Here is a 21457-nt window from a genome sequence, read left to right on the forward strand (position 1 = left end):
TTTAGAAGAGCAGGATGACTTCCTACCAATCAAGCAAAACAGAAAGTTTCACTATTTCCATGATTTCTGAAGGACTATTTAACCTGAGATGCAAAAGCAAAATGTTTTCAGTTGTTCGTTATTATTCACAGTTGGGTTCCTATGGGAACATTTTTTCCATCAGTGTAACTATAGAAACCCTGAAGGCAGTGGAGGAAGACCTGCTCAAACCAAGATTCCATGAAAGCTCCATTCAAAATATCAATTCAGGACAGAAAACGTTCAGTGATCTCTACTTGTACCAGCACAATGAAGTTATTTTCTAGTCTTTAGTAGATAAACACAACAGCTGCAAGGCAGTAATTTCACCCCCATCACTACCTTATAAGACCATACATGAAATTTTGATAATCTTGTCAGAAATACACAACCGTGTAATTCATAATTAACATTAGTATCAGTAATTACACTGAAAATGATTATCCTTTGTTTTGTCCAGGTCAACATATATATATTGAAGTGCATTTTATGAGATGGAGAGATTTAGACCCATTTTTAACTTTTCATTATATGTATACACCATGTATGAATTTATCTATACCTACATCTATATGGACAAAAGCACCTATTTTTACCATCCAAATAAATTAAATTCCTACAAAAACAGGAACTAATATGTGAAATGAAAACAGTGGATCAGACAGGAAATAGGATTATGCTGCAAAGTAAATCTCTGATTGATTTATCAATGGAGGACATTTTCTCATCCCTTTCAAGGAAAGGTTGTCTGCTCACACCTGTAAGCAAGGTGGCCTATGCCCTTCTTTTTTGAGCTTATTAAAGGTAATCGATAACAAATCTCATAATTAGTACAAGGATTTAGTAGCTTTGCATCTGCGGTTTCTGACTGAAGTACAATGCCTGAGGAGCAAGGTCAAGAATTAACTATTACTTTGGGTGCATTCTTAGGATCTGTTTCAAATTAATTACTGTATATTGTTAGAGGTAGAAGGCCAAGTCAAATGACAGTTTCAGGCCTATGGCTCCAGATTATGGGTTCAAAATGCCTCATAAAATAAATGTAATGAAAGTACTTAAGGGTCAAAAGGCAGCAATGTCTGAAGGCTGTAAGCAAAGAAATCTTGAAAGAAACGTCACTTCTACACATGTCCAAAGGAAAATTATTGCCAGTACTCAATGTTCAATGCTCTTTTTTCATTACTTTTAAGATTATTTTTGCTGTAGGAAAAAATAAAGAGCCCAAATAATGTATTATTTCAGTATATGATTATCTAGATCACACTGCTATAACCCGTTCTTCAAAAAAAACATGAGGAAAAAAAACATCTGTGCTACTCAATTGTGTCATATGTACCAAAACATTCCTACACAAGATCCAATGAAATTAATTTCTATAAAAAATTTTGAAGTTTTTTCACAGTTATGTATGAAATCTTTATGAATAATACGGCTCACAGCAGTAACTCATATCAGAAAAAATATGTAATGAATGTGCCAGAGATTATTTGCCTTCAAAGAAAATATTTTTTCAGCTATTTTCCCTTGTACATATGAACAAATTATCATCATACATACTAATGCAGCATCTTTTTTTCCATCAAAACAGTTCATGATTTGTAACAATCTCTCCACCTGAATTGTGAGGGGTTTGTTCTGCTCCCCACCCCAGCCTTCCAGGTCAGGGGTAGAATACCCCAGGGATAACTGCTCCCCTGCCCAGGGGTACTGGAACTGTATGATCTGTGAGGTTCCCTCCAACTTGAGCCATTCCAGGATTCCACAAAATTAAGGTATATTTATCTTTCCTCTTATGCACTTGTTGATATCTAATATAACTGGGTTTCAAAGAGTTACATATTAATCAGGCTTAGGTAGAGAAGTAGAAATACGTTGCTCTATTTCATTTTAAAAACTGAAAAGTTCTTAAATCAAAAGCCTAGCAAACAGTCTTGCAATCTGTATATGAATACAGGAAGCACCAGAACACCAGGACAATATACTTGCTTCCTATAGCAGCTGAAGAGTCTTAAGCCACAAGGAAAGAAATCAAACAGATGTTAATTTGATCAATGATTATGGAGAAAATAATTATTTATGATTTCCTTTATGGTCAATGATAACAGCACTACTGCTGGCAGTCATCCGAGTGACAGGAAAATAAGGTAAGTGAATATACTGATTTCTCTGAAGTTTATTTCACTGTATAATATGTTTTTGTAGCCAAACTGTCGGATTTTTTCCAACTATTTATGCTTTATCTCTTGATTAATAAGTTTCTGTACAACAATTTTTCAAACAAAGCAAAAACAGATACAAAAAGCTTAACTTCATCTCTGCCTTCAAATACAGCGGTCCTTTGCATTGAACAGTTGAGCGATGCTGCAGTATTCCTCAGCAGTGTTATCTGTCTGATATCTCTACATTCAGATCTTCCCATCTTGGCAACTTCAAAACAGAATAGGTACAGAGTGATTTGATGAGTCAATCCAATGGGAGAAGTGGTGTAGCAATGACAGCCTCACAAATCTAAAGCTGTAGCATGTGCTCTTTGTGAAGAACAAATGCTAAGAAACTGCTTTCTCGTTCCTAAGAGGGGAAGATGGCAATGAAATCAAGTGAAGTAGCAAGCATCACTCTATGCATAGCATATGATTTTGCAGCCTGAATTGGATCATAAAGAACAGATCCAGCTCTGAGCACACACAATGGCAGTGCATGTCTATCACCTTTCTGCAAGCAGACACCACCTCACAGCCATGTGCACACACCCAAAGAGACTCTGCAAGGGTCAGAGCAGATGATAACTGGTTTGCTGTGGAAGCAGGCCCTGTGCTCCACCACACACCTCTGAGCACACTGTATCTCGTCACCTCTGTGAGGCCCTTACCATGAAAAGGCTGCGGTTACTTTAGAGTAACACACGTACCATTAGTCTCCTGCCACAAATGGCCTTGCTCTGGCAGCCTTTCTTGCAGAGACTGAGCTCATTTGTCTCATCTCTATCCATAAGCAATTATGATAAAACTCGATTTTATCATTTTTATGCCTTATGTTTTTGGAATCTTCTTTTTAAATGGACAGTAGTAAAGTTGCAAGCAAGACCCAGACAGCACAGTCATGTACCATTTCCTGCGGAAACTATGCATTCTTTAAACCACACCTGTACGCCTTCCTGCAAATCTGACTTTCCTACCTTGAAAAGCACAGTAACTGGTTTCACATCTTCCAACTCCTACTCCCTCTTATTTCCTACTGAGAAAGATTAATTAAGAAGTGCAATGTTTTTTTCTGAGTTTATAAAGTCACAAGACTGTTCTCAAGAGAGAAAAGTTTTAAATTACTAGTAAGTGAAAAATATTAAGCATTAAACCTAAAACAAAGGAAATGCATTAACACTGTGTCTGATATTGATGAAGGATACATGATACAGAGTGGAAGAGTTCATCTGGAAGGAACCCACAAAGATCATCCAGTGCAACTGCCTGAACACTTCAGCACCAGCCGAAAGGCAAAGCGCGGTACAAAGGGCATTACCCAAATGCCTTGTGAAGGTTGCTTCAGAGTCAGTAAGCAAAGGATTTTAAGATGCTCATTCTAAATTTGACTACTGTGAAAACAAAATGTAGAAGAGAAACACTGCACTATTTTCAAATCGTCTCTGAATGGAAACCTGATCAATCCTTTCCACTCTTACAGCAGTTTCAAAGTGTGTCAGTCACCATGTAAAGAACCAGAAATTCTAGATACTTGACTTTCAAATAGAGGTACATTAAATAAGTGAGCTTACCTTCCTACACAAGTTAACAATGGCAGCAAAGAAAATGAACATGCTTTGTTAAAATTCTCCATTTCACAAATCTTGTAGCAAAGCAAGATAATGAGCACCTACAGTGATCACAAATTTAGCTCTGTACTACACGAACTTTGTTTATCTGATCAATTTCTACATTGCTATATCAGGCTGAGAAAAAGAGTTAGCAGCTTTCTCAGGGGAAAAACAGCTTGTCATCTTACCAGACTACTGTCCTCATCCGTTCACTTAGCAATTGCTAAATCCTATACCAACTGTTAACTGATGATGAATGAAATGTTTTCTGGGACTATCAGTACCTTGGCAGAAGATACAGCCACAGACTACACACTGGGCAAAAAACATTTCTTGGATCACTAAAATAGCTCAAGTTGAAATGGACAAGGAAGTAACACTCAAGATCTTTGATGGAGCTTGATAACACACATTCACTTCTGTTAAATATAGACGCCAGAAATTTAGAGTTCAAAGCAGGAACGTGGAAAGGGAAAATAAAACTGACTGTATCATACAGGTCCTGGTCATTAGGGGGAAAAAAAAGTACAAGAACACTTGAGGACACTGGCCTTAAAGAGGCAGGAACAGCTTCTCCAGTAGTATGAAGCTGCCGCCACATTAACAGAGGAATACTACAGAGCCACAGAATGGTTGAGTTGGACAGTACCTTACATCCCACCCCATCCCCAACCCCTGCCATGGGCTGGCTGCCCCGGACCCCATCTGGCCTGGCCATGTGCACCTCCATGGATGGGGCACCCACAGCTCTCTGGGCAGCAGTGCCAGCACCTCACCACTCTATCAGTAAAAATTTTTCCCTGGCATCAAACCTAAATCTCCCTTTTTCAGTCTCAAACCATTCCTCTGTGTCGTATCAATCCGAGAGAACTGTTCCGGTTATGACAACAAACACTGCACGCAGTTCTGTGAAGTGCAGTGCACAGACTTCTCTTGTTGTAAATAAGCTATTTGGGAGCTGTAAAACAGAAATAAGATGTAATAGCAGTGCTCTACTCTATATCCTCAGGTTGTCAGGAGAAAATTATGTGTAGCACAGACACAGACCAGGACACAGCAAGTCAAAGAGCCCAGCCTTACATACACAGCTTACATGCACACTATGAGCAAAACTGCACAGAAACAACCTTCAAAGTGGAAATGAAGAATATCTTGATACAGATACCTAAAAAGTACCATGAAATCAAGTACTGCAATACTATTAAGTTCTCCAAACCAATGGACAAACATCAGTACATGAAAAAAGTTTGGCTAAGCCTGAACTGAAACTAAGATATGATTCACTCATGGTCCCCACAGACAAAGCAACTGACATCTATTCATGTGCTGTTGGTTCGTGTAGCCCCCTGCTGTGCAAAACAGAAAATTGTAACACAGTCACCTTTCTGTCACTGTGCTCTATGAGCTGCTCACAAATGATCTTCATCGACAAATGAAATCCTCATTTGTAAATCCCATACAACAAAATCAATTCAAATTTCCTGGCGACTTACCTATTCCAGTAAACTGGAAACAAAAAGACCCTGAATGGACAGGTACTAAGGAGCCCATCTATTGTAATTCATGAAAGAACCTTCCTTCCAAAGTGCCCTTCTCCTGGAGTTCAGTCATAAGGAATTGGGGTTTTTACTTTAAACCAAGCTGCAAACGATGAACACACACTTGCTTAAAAGATCTGCTTAATATAACAAAATACAAATCAGCATGAGAAAAAGTTTGAGATTTATTTCAAATCTGACTTGAAATGAAATGCAGGAAAATCAATTAATTATTCTGTTACAGAATCCACGATCAGAAAAACACTGGCTTGTGCCAGGTGAGCTGCAGATTAAACAAAAAAAAAACAAAACAGTTTACATCACATAACATTAAGACCATAATAAATAAATACCCTTTTATCTCTGGATTCACCACATAATGACCAACAACTGTTGGATACCTTCATCTCCCACAGGAATTGATCAGGAAGATGATATTACACAGGCTCCACAGCTGGTTCAGTATGGGACTGCTCCAGAAATAATGCCTGCTATTTTATGAGGAGGGGGAAATAGTTCTATGTGGGCTCAATTCTGCCTAACAGATCTTTCAAAATAATATATACAAATATAATAATACAATACAAGGTTTCAGATGTGAATGCATCTAATGGAACTGCAGAGAAAAAAAAAGTTATAACAGTACATTTAAAGGATTCCTATTTTTAAAAAATGGGGTGCAGTTTATGTTAAATCACCTGGTCACACACAACTTGTGTCTCAATCCGTGAAACACAAAACTATGACACAGTTTTCAAAATAGAGCCATCTTTATCTTACTGTCCAGTGAGGAAGACAGAAAGAAAAAAACTGAGAGCACCGGGGGTAAATGAGAGCCTTAGTGAAACAAAACTTCCTCCACAAAAAAAGAACAGCAGTAATTGAATCTCCTTTTTTAAACATAGCTTCCAAAGCCATGTTTTAAATTGTTACCTATCATCAGCACTCCAGAATTTGAAAGCCTACGTCCATACATGGCTGTGTGCACACATTTACAGATACACATCTAAAAAGTACTAGTGAGTATTCTGAAACATCTGAACAGCAGGCATTCAATAACTCTCAACATTCTTATTTTATTCATGCATTACTTTTAAGCCTACGTTCATAACTGTATCAGTGTGAACTATCACGGATAGTCAGTGCCTTCTTTTCCACATCAGAAGAAACAAACCTATAGATTTAGCTGGGGCTTTCCTTGTGTAGTTTTAGGGCAATACAATGACTCTTTACAACAGGAAAGCTGTGTTTTGAATATAAGAGATTTGCAGATGACCAAAAGTATCCAGTTTGAAAGCGATGTACTCAAATAATCCTCTTACAACACTTATCTCTAGAAATGTTCAGGATCCATAGGAAAATCTCTCTCACTTAACCAACTCATATTCTCCATTCTTCACTTATCCCACAAAAAGGAAAGACTAAGTTAAAATAATTTTTGTTTTTGGTCTTTTGTTTCCTAATACTGCAGTGTTCAGCTGTTACCATAGAGGCATGGTATGTTTTAGGTGAAGACTTTATCACCAGCTCCCTCTACAGTCAGAAAGCAAACTAACAACGTATAATCACAAAAAAAAAAAAAAAAGAGTTGCCTTATTAGTGCAAGAGTTTTTATCAGATGCTCTACCATATTCCATGTTGAACGATTATGCAAACTAATAGAGACTGCTTATATGAGCAATGAGTGGAGTCTCAGACCAAAGGAAATCATAACAAGGACAAGAAGCTCTAAGAGAGAAGCAAAGTGACAGAAAACAGATGGTTAGCAGTAGTGGATCACTGGGATTTGCTTTCTACATTTTAAAACACATCACAGATACTGACACTCTCTGTAGCAAGCGCATTGCACACCCACTCAGAGCCCAGCTGCTTCAAAACAGTTAAAAGAAATTCATACCATTCTACATTTGATACGTAGAAACTCAATAAAATACCAACTTTTGCCTTTACAGATAATTTCTTTACCCTCCATTAAAGAAATGACAGAAAATCCCCATGGTCAAAAGGGCAATATTGGTATAACTTGTAAGATACACAATCGCTACAAAAGCCTGGAAAACATCACTCAATTATCAGAGAAATGGTGTGTTTTGAAACACAGTGGCACACCTAGCTGAAGACATTGCTAACTGCTCACAGTGAGTAAAGGTCCACAGAGGGTTAATTATTCCTAAAGTATTAATAGCAGTTAATTGAGATGGGGCAGATTAGCAGAAGAGAGAAAAGAAGCAAAGAACCATCAACTTCATACATGTCTGATGAGGTCTTCCGTGAGTACCACCAGTGCCATCTGTTTCATATCGCATCCTGCAACCCCTCAACAGAGCCAGGAAAGCATTGCCTCGTTCCTCCATTAGCTCAGATGTAATACAACAAACAGCACTGACAGACTGCGTCCACCTGAGTGACATCTTTTAAAATGGAGCATTTTTCCTACACCATACATAGCATGTGCATCAGATTTGGTGACATGCTGAAGCACACAGTGGAGGGTTCAAGGGACGGTCCTGTGGAACACTGATAATGAAAAACCCACCATCTCAGTTATCTATTCTGCTACAACATGCAATTCTTTCTATATATATTTAAACATTTTTAGCTTATGGTACAAGTATCACATCATCACTGCAATTTAGCCATAATTACATGCATTAAGACAACCCAAAAATATTACATATATCATCGCTGCGAGTTTTCTATTAAAACAAGTTATTTTTAACATTAATGCAATGTAATGAAGGAGAGGGGAAAAAGTCTTTTTTTCTCTACTTTACCAACCATGTCTCACATACTGCAAAGGTAAATTCTTATTATTTCTGCAATTTTTGTAGTTTTTCAGATGGTATTAGAGAAGGAAAAGAAAATGTAGCAAGTGGATCTGAGTGGCACGAGCTTTGAAAGCTGCAAAAGAAAAATCAAGGCTGATGGCAAATTCCACCTTTGGTATAAGCTATGCTGATTAATTTATGCTCGCACGACTGCACTGAAGGTGTTCTCATCTGCCACAACCACAACTTCAGATGGCAAGTGACCAAAACATTGTTCAAGGATGCTGAGGCCTCCTTCCACAATGTTTATCAGTTATTTACACTGGTGATCCAAGTCTCATCACCATGCTTGTGTGTTATTTATCACCTGTCAGCACACATTCTTCTCATAGACAGAGGAAAAAAGAAAAACTCATAACATGCCAAAATGGGACACCTGGGTCCTTTACTTAAAACCATACAGACCCAGCTTCTCAGTTAAGGGGTTACTATACCACCCAAAAGAGTGACTAACACCAAAAGCCCAAAGTGACTCTCATATCTCATATTAAACACCTTTTTTCTAGATTTTACTGATATGCCCCATCTGTAAGGCATGAAGAAGAAACCGATGGGCTGATCATTCTTTTTTAGCTCTACCTTACATCTAAGTAATCAAAATTACAGTTTTGCAACACTCTTCAGCTCTAAAAACCAGCCATATTTTCAGTCTCCTGATTTGTGAACATTCCATTTACTTGTATGTCAGAGTATAAAAACTATGCCATTAGTCCACTCACTAATATGCATTTATAAACAAAATACCACAGAGGGCAGCCCAAAGATGGCATTACCTTTTACTTGACATTGAATTGGAACCAGCACAGGATTTCAGAAATGTTTGTTCTAACACTCCCAAAGCTAGGAGCAATACAAAGAATGACACAGTAATAAAAATATAACACAATCATAATTGAGCATGTAGCAAATGTTTCAAGAGATGTAATAGTAGACACAATTTAAAACATGACCTAGAAACAACAGAACCGTGCATACGTAATGCAAATGGTAGTTTTCTTCAGGAATCGTTCACCAACAAAGAACAAATAAAGCCTCTGCAAAGAAAAAAAATACTAAGTACTACCTACAAACAACAGCCTTAGCTATATCTCAGTGAAACTGCAGCTCTGCTTATGTCTTTTTTCTAGTCTTAGAATAAATCTGGGGAGTTAGACACGGGACACAATAGCACAAACCACAATCTGATGAGTTCCCAGCACAGAGAGCTACTTGTCTGGTAGAGAAAACAGCCTTTCTCATCACTTGCAGATCAAGCCTGCCATCTTGTGGGATTCACATGCTGGCCAGCAAACAAGCTTAACCTTCCTGAAGACTGCAGTCAAGATTTTTTTAATCTCATCCACGATGAGGAAATAAAACCCATAGTAAATTTTTTTGTTATGCTGTTGTTTGTTAAGACATGATGCCTGAGCACATGTTTAAATTCGCATTTGCCTCTGGGAAATATTTTCTTCCATTACAAAGCCCATTTCATGTCTGCATGAGACTTCAGTCAGCAGCTGGCAACTACTGTTCCCGTAACCACTTCAACATTTGTCATCTCTCACCATTTCTGCATGTGCTATAGAAGCTGATATGACTCACACCCTCAGTGCTCTCTTCGATAAAGATTCAATTCCTTCAAGTGATTGGCTCTCAAGCAGCAAGTCCCAGTGCAAATCATCCCTTCATAACAATTTCCAATTCTACTGCTCCCTTTTTGAGAAGAAAAAGAAATAAACCAGAGAAGTTCAGTTAGAAAGCAGTAATCTAAAAAAATTACTAAAACCAATAAAATGTGCTGGAAAATATTGGTCTGCTTTATTAAAATAGTCTGGCATCATTGTCAGATTACGTTAAATATCCTGAATACTCTTAGATTTTCCAGAAAGAGTATTCCCTGTCTATGCAATGAGATATTACTAGATATCAGCTAATTCAGGGCCTCTCAAAATAAGATCAGATAAGATTTAACTACCTACAGTGTTAATCTGCAATCTGTGAGACTTCCTTTTTGAAAACACTGTAGCACTGTATTCTCCGAACGTGTACGCGCCTCCTGTAATCACTACCATCTGCAGCTGAACTGCACTTTGACTGGAGCCATTTTAATTCAGTTCTTCAGGATGACTCATTTTTACTGACAGAACAAAGATACAGGAGAAACAGTGAAAGTTGTTAAACCTGTTTCTGTTCCTTGCTCTAATTCCATAGGCATAATTCTTCCTCCATCAGTTAGCAGCTGGCAAAAGCTGCAGCAGAATTATGATGATTTATGTCGTTAAACCTTACTTCCCACAAAAGTTACAAGTCAGCTGGAGTACTTGACTTTCTTTAAGCTACAGTACGCAATAATTCCGATTTTCATTAAAGGTGATGTGAAAGAAACCATCTGCACTCAGGTGAGTACCTAACACGCAGAATTTGCATACTACTTCATTGTGAAAATGCAGACTTTCAGCTGCTCATCAGCGTCTTCCTATCTTCTATTTACACTGCAAGTCCCAGACACGTCAGTTCAAGGGCCTTCTGAATCTCAGTTGAATCTGTTATTTCTATCTGGTTTTAAAACAGATGATTTTTTAAGAAGTACTGTGCTTCAAACATGGTTTCCACACTAGCTCAGAGTAACTGCTTCTGCTTTATCAAAGAGCTGCCAAATTTTAAAGCTCAGACGAAACAAAAATCAACAAAAATTAACATAACCTATATGTTCCTGGAGTGATCTGATACCTAGCCTCTGGGCAGAGCTTCACTGTAGAACCATTAATAAAATCACATTAAAAGCTAGCTACATAATTGTAAACCTGGTGGTCCTAAATAAATCAGTGACTAAAAATAGGCTTAGCTCAGCAACAGCTGTTAAGAACCTAGAGTTACAGAAGTGAGAAAAAGTGCTTGGCAACTGATATTGCAGCTCAGCCTTGGGAGGTGAAACCACTGTGCATGGACAGAATGGACAGAACGGACAGCATCGCAACGGAGATACTAAACAAAAACCTACCTTCCTACCCTCCTCCCACGGCACACACTTTCCTGTTTTAAGTGCTAACCTGTATTTCTGGTCTTTAGCCACTGAGTATGTCCTTCATTTTCTCCATGCTTTCATATTTCTATTTCCATCATCTCTGACATAAAATAAGGCCATGCTCCCTAAGAAAACAGAGTGTTCGAGGTAGGACAACCAACTTCTTGGCATTCAGCACTCTGGTCTTCTTCTCAGCAGAAAAGCTTTAAAGTTTCACTCTTCTTAAAAATTCACCCAGGTTAGTTTTGCAGTGAATTAGTCTTAGTGAAGGAAACGGAACTAAACAGCATTCACACTATTAAACAAAGTATGCATTCTCACTTTATCAATTTCATCTTTCTGTGACATGTTGTGTACAACACTTAAGAACTGACAACAACAATTCAATTCTAAGAAGAAAAATGTCTTTGAAGTAGGCATACACCATTCCTGTGCTGGCTTCACAAGTCCTTATAGATTCATATTGCTTCATCCATTGAAGTCAAATTTGTATAACAAACCCATACTGAACCACTACACAAGCCCACTTCTTTCTTTTCATCACATAGCTACATGCTGCATGTATATCTTTGAAGCCAGAAATCTTTTTCTACTCTTTCAAAATAGTAATGCTTAACCTAAAGAGCTCTTACAAAACCTAGGAAAAAAGCATACCAGGATATACGTATGAAGCAGCACTGAAAATAAAGATCAAAAGGAGGGTTTTATCCACTGAGCTCACGTGTTTGGGTTTTTTTTCATTATGATTAATTACAGAAGTATGAATCCAGTCAATTTCTTTGAGGTTTCTCTTTCCATTAAAGTTTTCTATCTTAGCAGAAAATCTGTAGCTTTGGCAAGAAGCCCTAGAAAAGTGACCAAACCCTGCAGCTCCCTACTTCCTTGATCACTATATGCCCTGCTCCTTACTGCAGATTTTCACCTTCTGTGCTAAACAGCTACTTGTAAGGCTGTGCTACACAAAAATTGGCTTTCCCAAAAGGACATTCACTTTAATCAAAATTGTTTCCATTTAATTCACAGAACAGCTCTATACACTATTGGCTCAACAAAGGTGATGGCAAATAATGGCATTATTAAGTATTTTTTCCACAGTACACCATTTCCCTTGCCTAGAGAAACAGCTAAGCACCAAGCAACGAAAAAACCAAGAAGAGCATTACTGTTTTCCACAGTCATTTCTAACAATAAGAAATATTATTTTTCTTTGCTGACAAAAGTTTGCATTTATTTTAACTCACACAAGCTTTTCCAGATAACTACCACTAAGTTAAAAAATCATTACTAATTGCTCAGAACAAAAATCCAGAATTACAAAAAGTATAAGGAACTGGATCCCATTAAAATAATTTTTAAATGGTTTGGATTGTCGAGATGGAGAATTAGAATTTGGACTAAAATGACTATTTTTTTCCTAGTGATGGGCTATCTGGCAGGCCCAAGCGATTGCTTCACAAATTCATCCCAATAGTCAACATGAAAAGGGTCATATTTTCATATATAGATCCCACATTCTGGATGATCATACTAGTTTAAAATAACATGACTCAAGAGAAAAAGTAAAAAGTGAATTCTTGGACAACCTTCACTCTTGAGGAATTCGTAGCCTTGGATGACTTACCCAAAATCATAGACAGAAGGCCGTTGCTGGTTTTGATTTGTTTTGTTTTCCTTTTTACAAAGAAAACACAGGAGAACTGAGTAAGAACTCAAACCACTGAGAAAGGAAATGGAAAACACCCCAAATACTTCTCTTTCTAGAATACAGAACAGAACACAACATTCTCCTGCCTACTTTTTTCTGGCAAATGCTGATGGCCTTATTATCAAATGCAACAGCACACAGTTGACTAAAGGAGCAAATTACATAAATGAGATTTGATTGGGAACAAGGCATAGATCCCCTGCTGCATTCAGCACTCCTCTATTGAGAGTTGGTCTAATATTTAGAACTGTAGAGGCCAGGTGAGTAAGAAAAACCAGGCAGCTCATGAATCCCTGAGCCTCTGGACTTCCATGATGTACTTCCCTCTTTCTGGCCTTGAAAACACAACCACAGTGAATGGATAGAATTTTAGTATCCCAAAGACAGCGCCATGAAAAATGATCATTTTCCCTCTCCGTGTCATTTTCTCTCTTTCCTTAAATAGCAGTACAATGTGTTGTAACAGAATCTAACCCTCAGGCAGACAGTGCTGTGCTAAAAGGACTGCTCTGTCCAAAACTGTGACTTCGGCACGAGTACATGGCCACATGTAGGGCAGACAGCTGGCCATACCTCCCAGCAGGGCTGCACAGCCACTGAGTGACACAGAGCAGTGATATGCACCACATCAGCTGCTGCTAGAGAAGGGTGCACACTGCTTAAGACAGTAGGATTTTCTCTTTCAGTGGATGCAGTTATGGAGCTGGTTTTACCATCAGTCTATTTGTAATACCCAAGTTCAGTGCACAGGTTTTTTTAGTTCTTAGCAACCAGACTGGACTTTTAGTAGCTGTTTGCCCAAAAGTCACCAAAACTAGTAGCTGCAAACTGTCAAGAATTTCTCAACAGTTAACTTATCAGAAAGCAAACTATACTTCTATACAAGTTTAAAGACAACATATGACTGTAATTCAAACCCCTGATGAAACACACATAAAGGACAGAGATTCCAAGTTCTAACATAAAATGAAATATTTAGCACACCAACAATAGACTAGCACCAGTATCTCAGTATCCAGAAGGAAATATGAAACACAGAATCACAGAATCATAGAACAGCTTGGGCTGGAAGGGATCTCAAGAATCATCAAGCTCCAACCCACCTGCTGCAGGCAGGGCCACTAACCTCCACATTTAATACTAGACCAGGGCTCCATCCAATCTGTCCTTGAACACCTCCAGGGATGGGGCATCCACAACCACAGAGTTATAGGAACATAGGCATTACAGAAGAAAATCAACAACAATGAAACAAAAAGCAACCAAAAGTCCGACAATTCAGTTAAAGTCAAGTCATCAATATACAGACTGTCAGAATGAACCAGAGGCCAAAAGTAACAATAGCTTAGTTAGGTTAGCTAGCTTAGTAAGGTTGAAAGTCATAGATTCATTTATTCAAAGATTCATGAAAAAGGTCATTTTCAGAGAGATTTGCTTTAGAATTGATGATAACTGTCAGAGAAAAAGGCACGGTGCCTACTCAGTAAGCAACTGGGTAACTGAAGACAGACTGAGAAAAACAAGGCACCTCAAACTCTCCCCCTCTGGGAGAGATCCAGAAACACACGTTTCAGTTATTAATTTTAAACAACTGAAATACTTTCTGACTTATTCCTATGTAAATAGATACAGAATTGACTACCAAGATTCCTTGCAGACTAGAGGAAGCACATTATAAATCCACACACGATAACAAAAACTGGATATCTTCCAATTCCCCTGCACATTTGTTTTGAAAACAACATGCCAGCCAGCTAGCTTCGTACTAAGCAACATTAATTGACACAGTTCCCACTTGCTCTCTTATCTTTAGCTCCTTTCTTGCAATTTGCAAAATGAAGAATCAGAGAATCTGCCAAATCAGTAGTTTCTAAAATTTCAAGGCTCTTGCATCTTTATTTGTACAAACGTTGCTCCATTGTAGCTCACATAACAAACTGTCATAACATAAATAGTATCAGCTAGATTTCTCAGTATTTTTGCTTACCAAGAACAGCTGAATTTGGTCTATGCATGAACTCTGCTGTGGTGCCCTCCAGTTATCAGACATTTACAGCAGTCACACTATTCCTGCTAACAGCATTTTTTTGCTGCTGTAATCTTGATTACATTCATTAGGGGGGAAGAAAACCACAGAAGCAAATGAAGCACTGCAAGCTTGAGTGTCCAATGAACCTTTATCTTGCAGGGGTACCACACAAAGTACATACAAAACACTGATGAAATGCAGTTGCAGAATTTATAAAGGACTATACAACATAAAGGAGAAGAGAGATCATTGGAAAATAACCATGATGGTTTTAGGTGTTATTACCACTTACTCTCATGCAATTTTAACCTGCAACAATACATCAGCCTTGAAGACAGAATAAGAAAAACAAGGCACCTCAAACTCTCCCCCTCTGGGAGAGATCCAGAAACACACGTTTCAGTTATTAATTTTAGACAGCTGAAATACTTTCTGACTTTCTGACTCTCGGCCTTGATAGCTCAAAGTGCTACTAAAGGCTGCTCTGCTGCTCAACAACTTTGAAACAAATGAGGTAACTTTTCCATTGCTTGCTCTCTTATGCACTTGGCAGTGATAACTGCAGAGAAATATAACACTTACGCTCATCAAATGTAACAAATTTCCTTCTGCAATTTGAATGCTTATTTCTATTCAAGCCTAATGCAAAATTCTGAAGAAACAGAAATATAACTTAGAATTTCCTTCTAAAAGCAGGCAACTGAACTGTCGAGGAGTTCAAAAATTTATATCAATCATTGAGGGGAAAAGAGAAATCCAGGTTCTTCAAGAGATTTCCCTTCCGCCCTGTATCAGCCTTCAGCAAAATGTTGATCAGCTGCCAGGTACAGGAGGCATTTTCAGAAGCTAGTTTTGTAGTTCAGATTCATGCCAACAAATTGCATCTAACCAATGCAAATCCAAGAGATTTACATCTACTACACAAAGTTTAAAAGCAAGAACCTGTAAGCTCTAAGTGGGAGTTATTTTCTCATACGTTTCTGTAAATATTTCCCCCCTCAAAAAAAACCAAACCCAACAGCTGCAAAAAGAAATGATGATCAGCCCTGGAAGATTGCTACTTGAAGGAAAGAGGTTACACTCAGCATACACTCCCACTGGCAGTATCTTTTATTTGGCACTAGAGAGAAAGAAGGAGGAATAAAGAGAATTTTCAGCCGAGACACCAACAGAAGCAAGAACACAGAATGGACTGGAAAGTGGGCAGTGCTCTCATTGCCTCACAGCATTACGGGCAGCATGGCTATGGTGGGCAAGGAGAACATCTCCAATGGCCACAGCAACTCTTCTTTGCCAGAAGGAAAACCGGAACGTTTGTCTTTCACCTTCCTCTCTCCCTCCCCACAGTGATGAACTATTTAACATATATTTTTAACTCAGTAGGAGTTCAGTTTAATCCATAAAGATTATTCTTACTGACAGATGAATATTTTTAGTTAGAACATGCAAATTTACAAGCAGATACTTCTTGAATTCAAGCATCCCACAGAACTGACTTTCTTACAAATTTGGTTGTTTATTTTTCAGAAACTTTCCTATCACTTATCAGATTACATTCTTTTCTGACATTAGCTCTAAGGAAAGAAAGCAGATAAGGTTTCAGAGGTATTCTTTATAGTCAGTAAAGTACTCACACCAAAGAATTCTCAACATCCACTATTATTCTTTGTGAGACTGAAGTTGAGTGGCTCCTTCTCGCACTCCTTCCCAAGAACTAACAATTCTATCTAGCTAGTACCAACTATGCTTCATCTTCTATTGTTTTACTATCCTCTATAAGTGGGGAGAAAAACATCTCATAAACTGTTATTTCTATGTTATAATTTATCCTCTAATCTATCTTTAGCATAAAAATGTCATGCTGAAAGAATTTATGGTAGCTTTATTTAAAACAGGATACCATCCAGTAGGTAACTTGGGAGAATAAAATGCTCACTATCAGTCGTTAAAACATCACCTTTGATTTATAAACAAAGCAAAAATATATGAGAGATCCCAACCTTAGGGAATGGAACAAAATAAAAACAATTTACACCTACCACCTGAACCAATGCACCCTGCTTTTAGTGAGCAAAGTATGTAATAAAATCCACACAACTTACATATATTTGGTTACAGCACTTAAGAAAACTTCACAGTATACCAAGTTTTACTGATAGCTTCACCACAAATTTGTTGCATAGTGTTTGTGTCCTGGAGATTAAGAGTATCTGCCTATTGGTCACATTTAAAAATAAAACAGCGTTAAGTTTTTCACAGTTTAGTGATAATTTATATGACAAAAAAAGACCTTTGTCTTCTGGCTGTGAGTGAAAATCAGCCAGTTACTTCCTCTTTCCTTTGTTTCTAAGGCTCCCGAATATAAGGTCTCATGCAAGATCAAAGCCCATTACATGCATCATAAGTCAGGTTTAAATACTAGAAGAGGCCTTTCCTGGGGCTTTTGCACTGCAAAGACTTTTGACTTGACTGAATAATTTAGACCATTCGAGGAATCAGAAAATAAAAAATAATAAATGCATGATGCAATAATGATGCAAAACTTCTCAGCATTAGGCTGGTGAGAATAGCATTTACCCAGCTCTAATGTAAAAAAATCCCCACAAGTAAAAAAAAAAATTAGACATGTAAGATTTTTCAAAACTTCAAATGTGTTCCATGCAGCCATAGGTGAAATTTTCACCATTATGCTTACTGCAAACAGTGAATGGCTCAGCCACCGAGTACAGAACTCAGGGCAGTGACATCCCGTGTTCCCTTACAGCCAGCACGCATCAGGCTGCTATTCAGCTTCCCAAGTCAGAAGCCTAACTAAACAAAATCCACAGATTGCAAACATGATATTTTAACTAATAGGATTTTTCTTTACACGATGAGAAAGTACAAGTAGCATTTCTGGCTCATATGTAGGTTGAAAAGTCTATTTGAAATATATGAACCTAAAGTTGGCTTTAATATTCTAAGCTCTTTGGAAATCACCAAAGGCCCCACAGTTTACACTAGGTGATAACGTGGCTCTTTATACCACTCACCTAACCTAACAGACACGCAAATTCTGCTATTTTGCAACTCTTTCTTTATGGTCAATTAAACATGTAACAAATCATGCCATTCAATTACTTGAGATGCTCTAATATCTGGTAACATAAATTGTACCCTTCTGCTATTTTAGTCAACATTACTAAGAACTGCCATGAAGCATTACAAGGAAATGCCATGATGAAAATGAAATCCTATTGCTCAATACCACAAGTAAAATAGAAAACAATATGAGATAAAGGACAGCACGTATCAAATCTCCACCCCCCAGCGCAGCACAGGGAAAACCTCTCACATTTTCCATATCCTTCTCCTTCACCTGAAGATTTTTTCTGACTCTGAGGATGTTCCAGGAATGGTGACAGAAGTGGGAAAAGTTCTAAAAACGCAATTACTTCCCAAGTGCTATGACTGTGTGCTACCTGAGTACCACATCAAACAAACAAACAAACAAACAAACAAGATTCTGCATTATTTCTTGAAAGGCATCCAGCATGAAGCACAACATTAATTTGCTAGCATTTCTTTGCTTCATTAACAGAAAGAGCTTTTAATGAATATTTCTCAGACTAGAAAAATATATGGGCACCACGTTTTTTTTGTGGTATGAGTTTGCTGTCTATGTGGTAAATAAGCAGTGTAACAAAATCTTAGCTCAGCCCAACAACAGCAAGTAAAATCAGCAGGCTCCCAATAAAGGGTTCCCAGTAACACAGCCAAAATAGCCTCAATGCCCTCCCAGCACAGCTCTGTGCATGACAACACCAAACAAGGTGCTAAAAATTGCAGTCAGTGGCAGTTTTCACAAAGAAATTGTCCTGAAGTGTAAGAGCTTATCACATCTACCACTGAACTTCATTGTTGTTCCTTCGCTATGAATATTTTTGATCAACAGTAGAAACTATTGACGTTTTAATGTCTCCTGGGCCACAATCTCAGGAAACCACAAGCTTGTTTTCTAAACTGTACAGCACTATGGGGGCTACTACTAATAGCAGAGCACCAGCATAGCAACAGCACTGGGAGATTAAGACATTTGCCATATGTGAAAGATTCCACGAGCACAACTGGTGCCCTGTTGAAGTGAACAGGAGTTTTTCCACTGCCCATCCCCCTGACAGTCCCATGGTCATCTGCTAAGAATTCAGAAACAGTAAGAGTTTCTTCCCTCTTTTTCCTTCTATTGTTAAATAATACAAAATAATTAATGTAAACATTTATAACACAAACAATTCTTTAACTTATTTTTTAAAACAAAGTCCCTCCAAATTACCACCCACTAACCTCTCAGAAAATGAGAAGTAAAGCTTCCTTACCAAACTTTTTCTTCTTCCATTCCTCCTCTGGCACACTGGTTTATTAAGGCAGGACTACTCATGGTAAGCGCAGAGCTTTCAGAATTCATTTTTTTTCTACAAAGGTACAACAAAAACAACCACTATTAAAACCTGAATGTAAGTAAAGAATGTGCATTTACTGATTCACTAGAAAACCCCAACCTTAGTACAAACACTTTTAAGACCAAAAACACTGCATTTTACTCACTTAAGTAAATCTCCTAAATCAAGAGGATTAATTGGATGAATACACTGAGAAGGATTTGGCAGTTTTGTGAACTTGCTAGTTATGCCAAACTCAACACTGATTGTCTTTTGTTTACTTTTCTGAACGGAGGCCAGCAGAGTTGATGTCAGCAAGCCCCTATCCAGGGCCATGCATAATGTCAGTTATGTTAATTGAGAGCAGCAGTCAGAGCTGGTGTTGTTGTAGAAGGATCCACACAACACTGGGGAGAAAAAATGGATTGTGGATATTTAAAGATCCTTTGAGCATATTCTAACAACTTAAGATCCTTATTTCAGTAGCTTAAGATCATACCTCAGCTGATTTGCAGAAAATTACAATTCACTCACGGTTGAAGTGGCAAAAACAGCACAGACATTCAAATGCTGGCAACAGCAATTCCCAATCTACAGTGCTTCTAAGAGGTCTGTATGGCCAAACACGCTCTGATGAAATGACTCATGTGATAAGAGCCAACCAATCTCTGGATGAAGCAGATTAATTTCACACTGAGACACTGTTTTGGTAACAAGATCCATAACCTTAACAGAAATTCTTACACTTATCTGTGTGGGGTTTTTTTTGCTTTTAAAATAAAGGAAAAAACAGCCTTCTTGAACTTGAGACTCCGAATTTGACTTCACACCTTGTCTCCATTATGATAAAAAAAAAAAAACTTCACAAATTAACAGAGAGCAAGTTAAACTGTATATATTAATTAATCTACTAGAACATAGCAAGCACAGCATGTTTTGTGGTTAAGATAGTAGAACCACTGCAAGAAGGTATAAAGAAACATTAGAAAGCTGTTTCAAGCTGCATGGAAACAGGGTCCACAGCCACCACCAGCAAGGGATGACTACAGCACATGGCCCATCATGGGCACACAGGTTAGGCCAATCTTACAAAACACACATTTGGAAAAGAACATCAGCCTTTGTTTCAGAATTCTGTCCAAGTAGGGGCATATAAGAGCCCCAGCAAGCACACGGCTGGAAAGAAGTCCCCCAAATCAGCAACCTCAATTCAGCCCTGACTGAAATATTAAATTCCATGCCTCTTTAGTCCTCAGTAATGCAGGAAGAAGGCAGTTGTTCATATAGATATTCTGAAGGAACAATGCAGGAGTCCAGACTTAAGCATCTTCTGCAAAGCTCCTCTCTTTTAGGGAGCAATTTCATGCCAGTTAGGCAGTACATCATCTGCTCTTGTGGTCACCCAAGCTATTAAGACCCAAAGTTCAGAGGAAGATTAAAAGTAGCCCATTCATTTGCAAACTTGGAAGCTGAAAGAATTGTTTCAAAACCACAAGGTTGCCATTCCAGAATAATAATAAATAAAACACCCCGTACTGTCACTGGTGAGCTAGCAGCGTACCAGAAGTACAAGTGTTTAATCTGTGACTAAGAAAGTATTTTCATCACTCCTTTCTCCACCCTTGAAAGCGAACACTCCACACACAGCTCAGCATTGAGACTTCAGTGTTGAAACAGGAATAACAGCAGAGGACAGAAAAAATGATACAAGTTACTGTGACTCCAACTACTCTCAGAACAACTGATAATAAAGGTTGACACACATCAAAGAGAAAACGATACACAGAATAAACCCAGTTTGCTCCCTCACTTTCCACAAGGAAAATGAGGTACAGTAATACAGAGAAGAATAGACCTTACCAACTCCAACTTCCCATGCCCCTCACATTCCCAGTCTAACATCAAAAATCATCAGTAACACTGCACAGCTTCAAGTCCAAATTCACTCCTCAGTCAAACACGTGAAGGCCCAGCAGCCTCCTGGAACCAGGGCAAATGGACACCCTTCCTCAGCTGTCACCAGCAGGAGGATGGGAAACATCGCTGTGCCCAGCGGCCCCTCCTGCAGTGAGCAGCCAGGCGCTGCCCCAGCGTGGGAGCAGGCAG

General features: G+C 38.3%; 1 protein-coding gene across 3 annotated transcripts in view; it reads right to left on the minus strand.

The window, feature by feature from the left end:
* ARHGEF3 (Rho guanine nucleotide exchange factor 3) overlaps positions 1–21457 on the minus strand; it is a 114545-nt gene that overhangs the window by 84262 nt on the left and 8826 nt on the right. For 2 of the 3 annotated variants that reach the window (XM_052678982.1, XM_052678983.1), the window contains exon 2: positions 19289–19384. The exons of the other annotated variant lie outside the window; for it this stretch is intronic. In XM_052678982.1, coding sequence (XP_052534942.1) covers positions 19289–19384 — 96 coding nt within the window. The remainder of the gene's footprint in view (positions 1–19288; positions 19385–21457) is intronic. 3 annotated transcript variants of the gene reach the window in all.

Source organism: Tympanuchus pallidicinctus, unplaced genomic scaffold, assembly GCF_026119805.1.
Source record: "Tympanuchus pallidicinctus isolate F22 unplaced genomic scaffold, pur_lepc_1.0 scaffold17, whole genome shotgun sequence".
Lineage (NCBI taxonomy): Eukaryota > Metazoa > Chordata > Aves > Galliformes > Phasianidae > Tympanuchus > Tympanuchus pallidicinctus.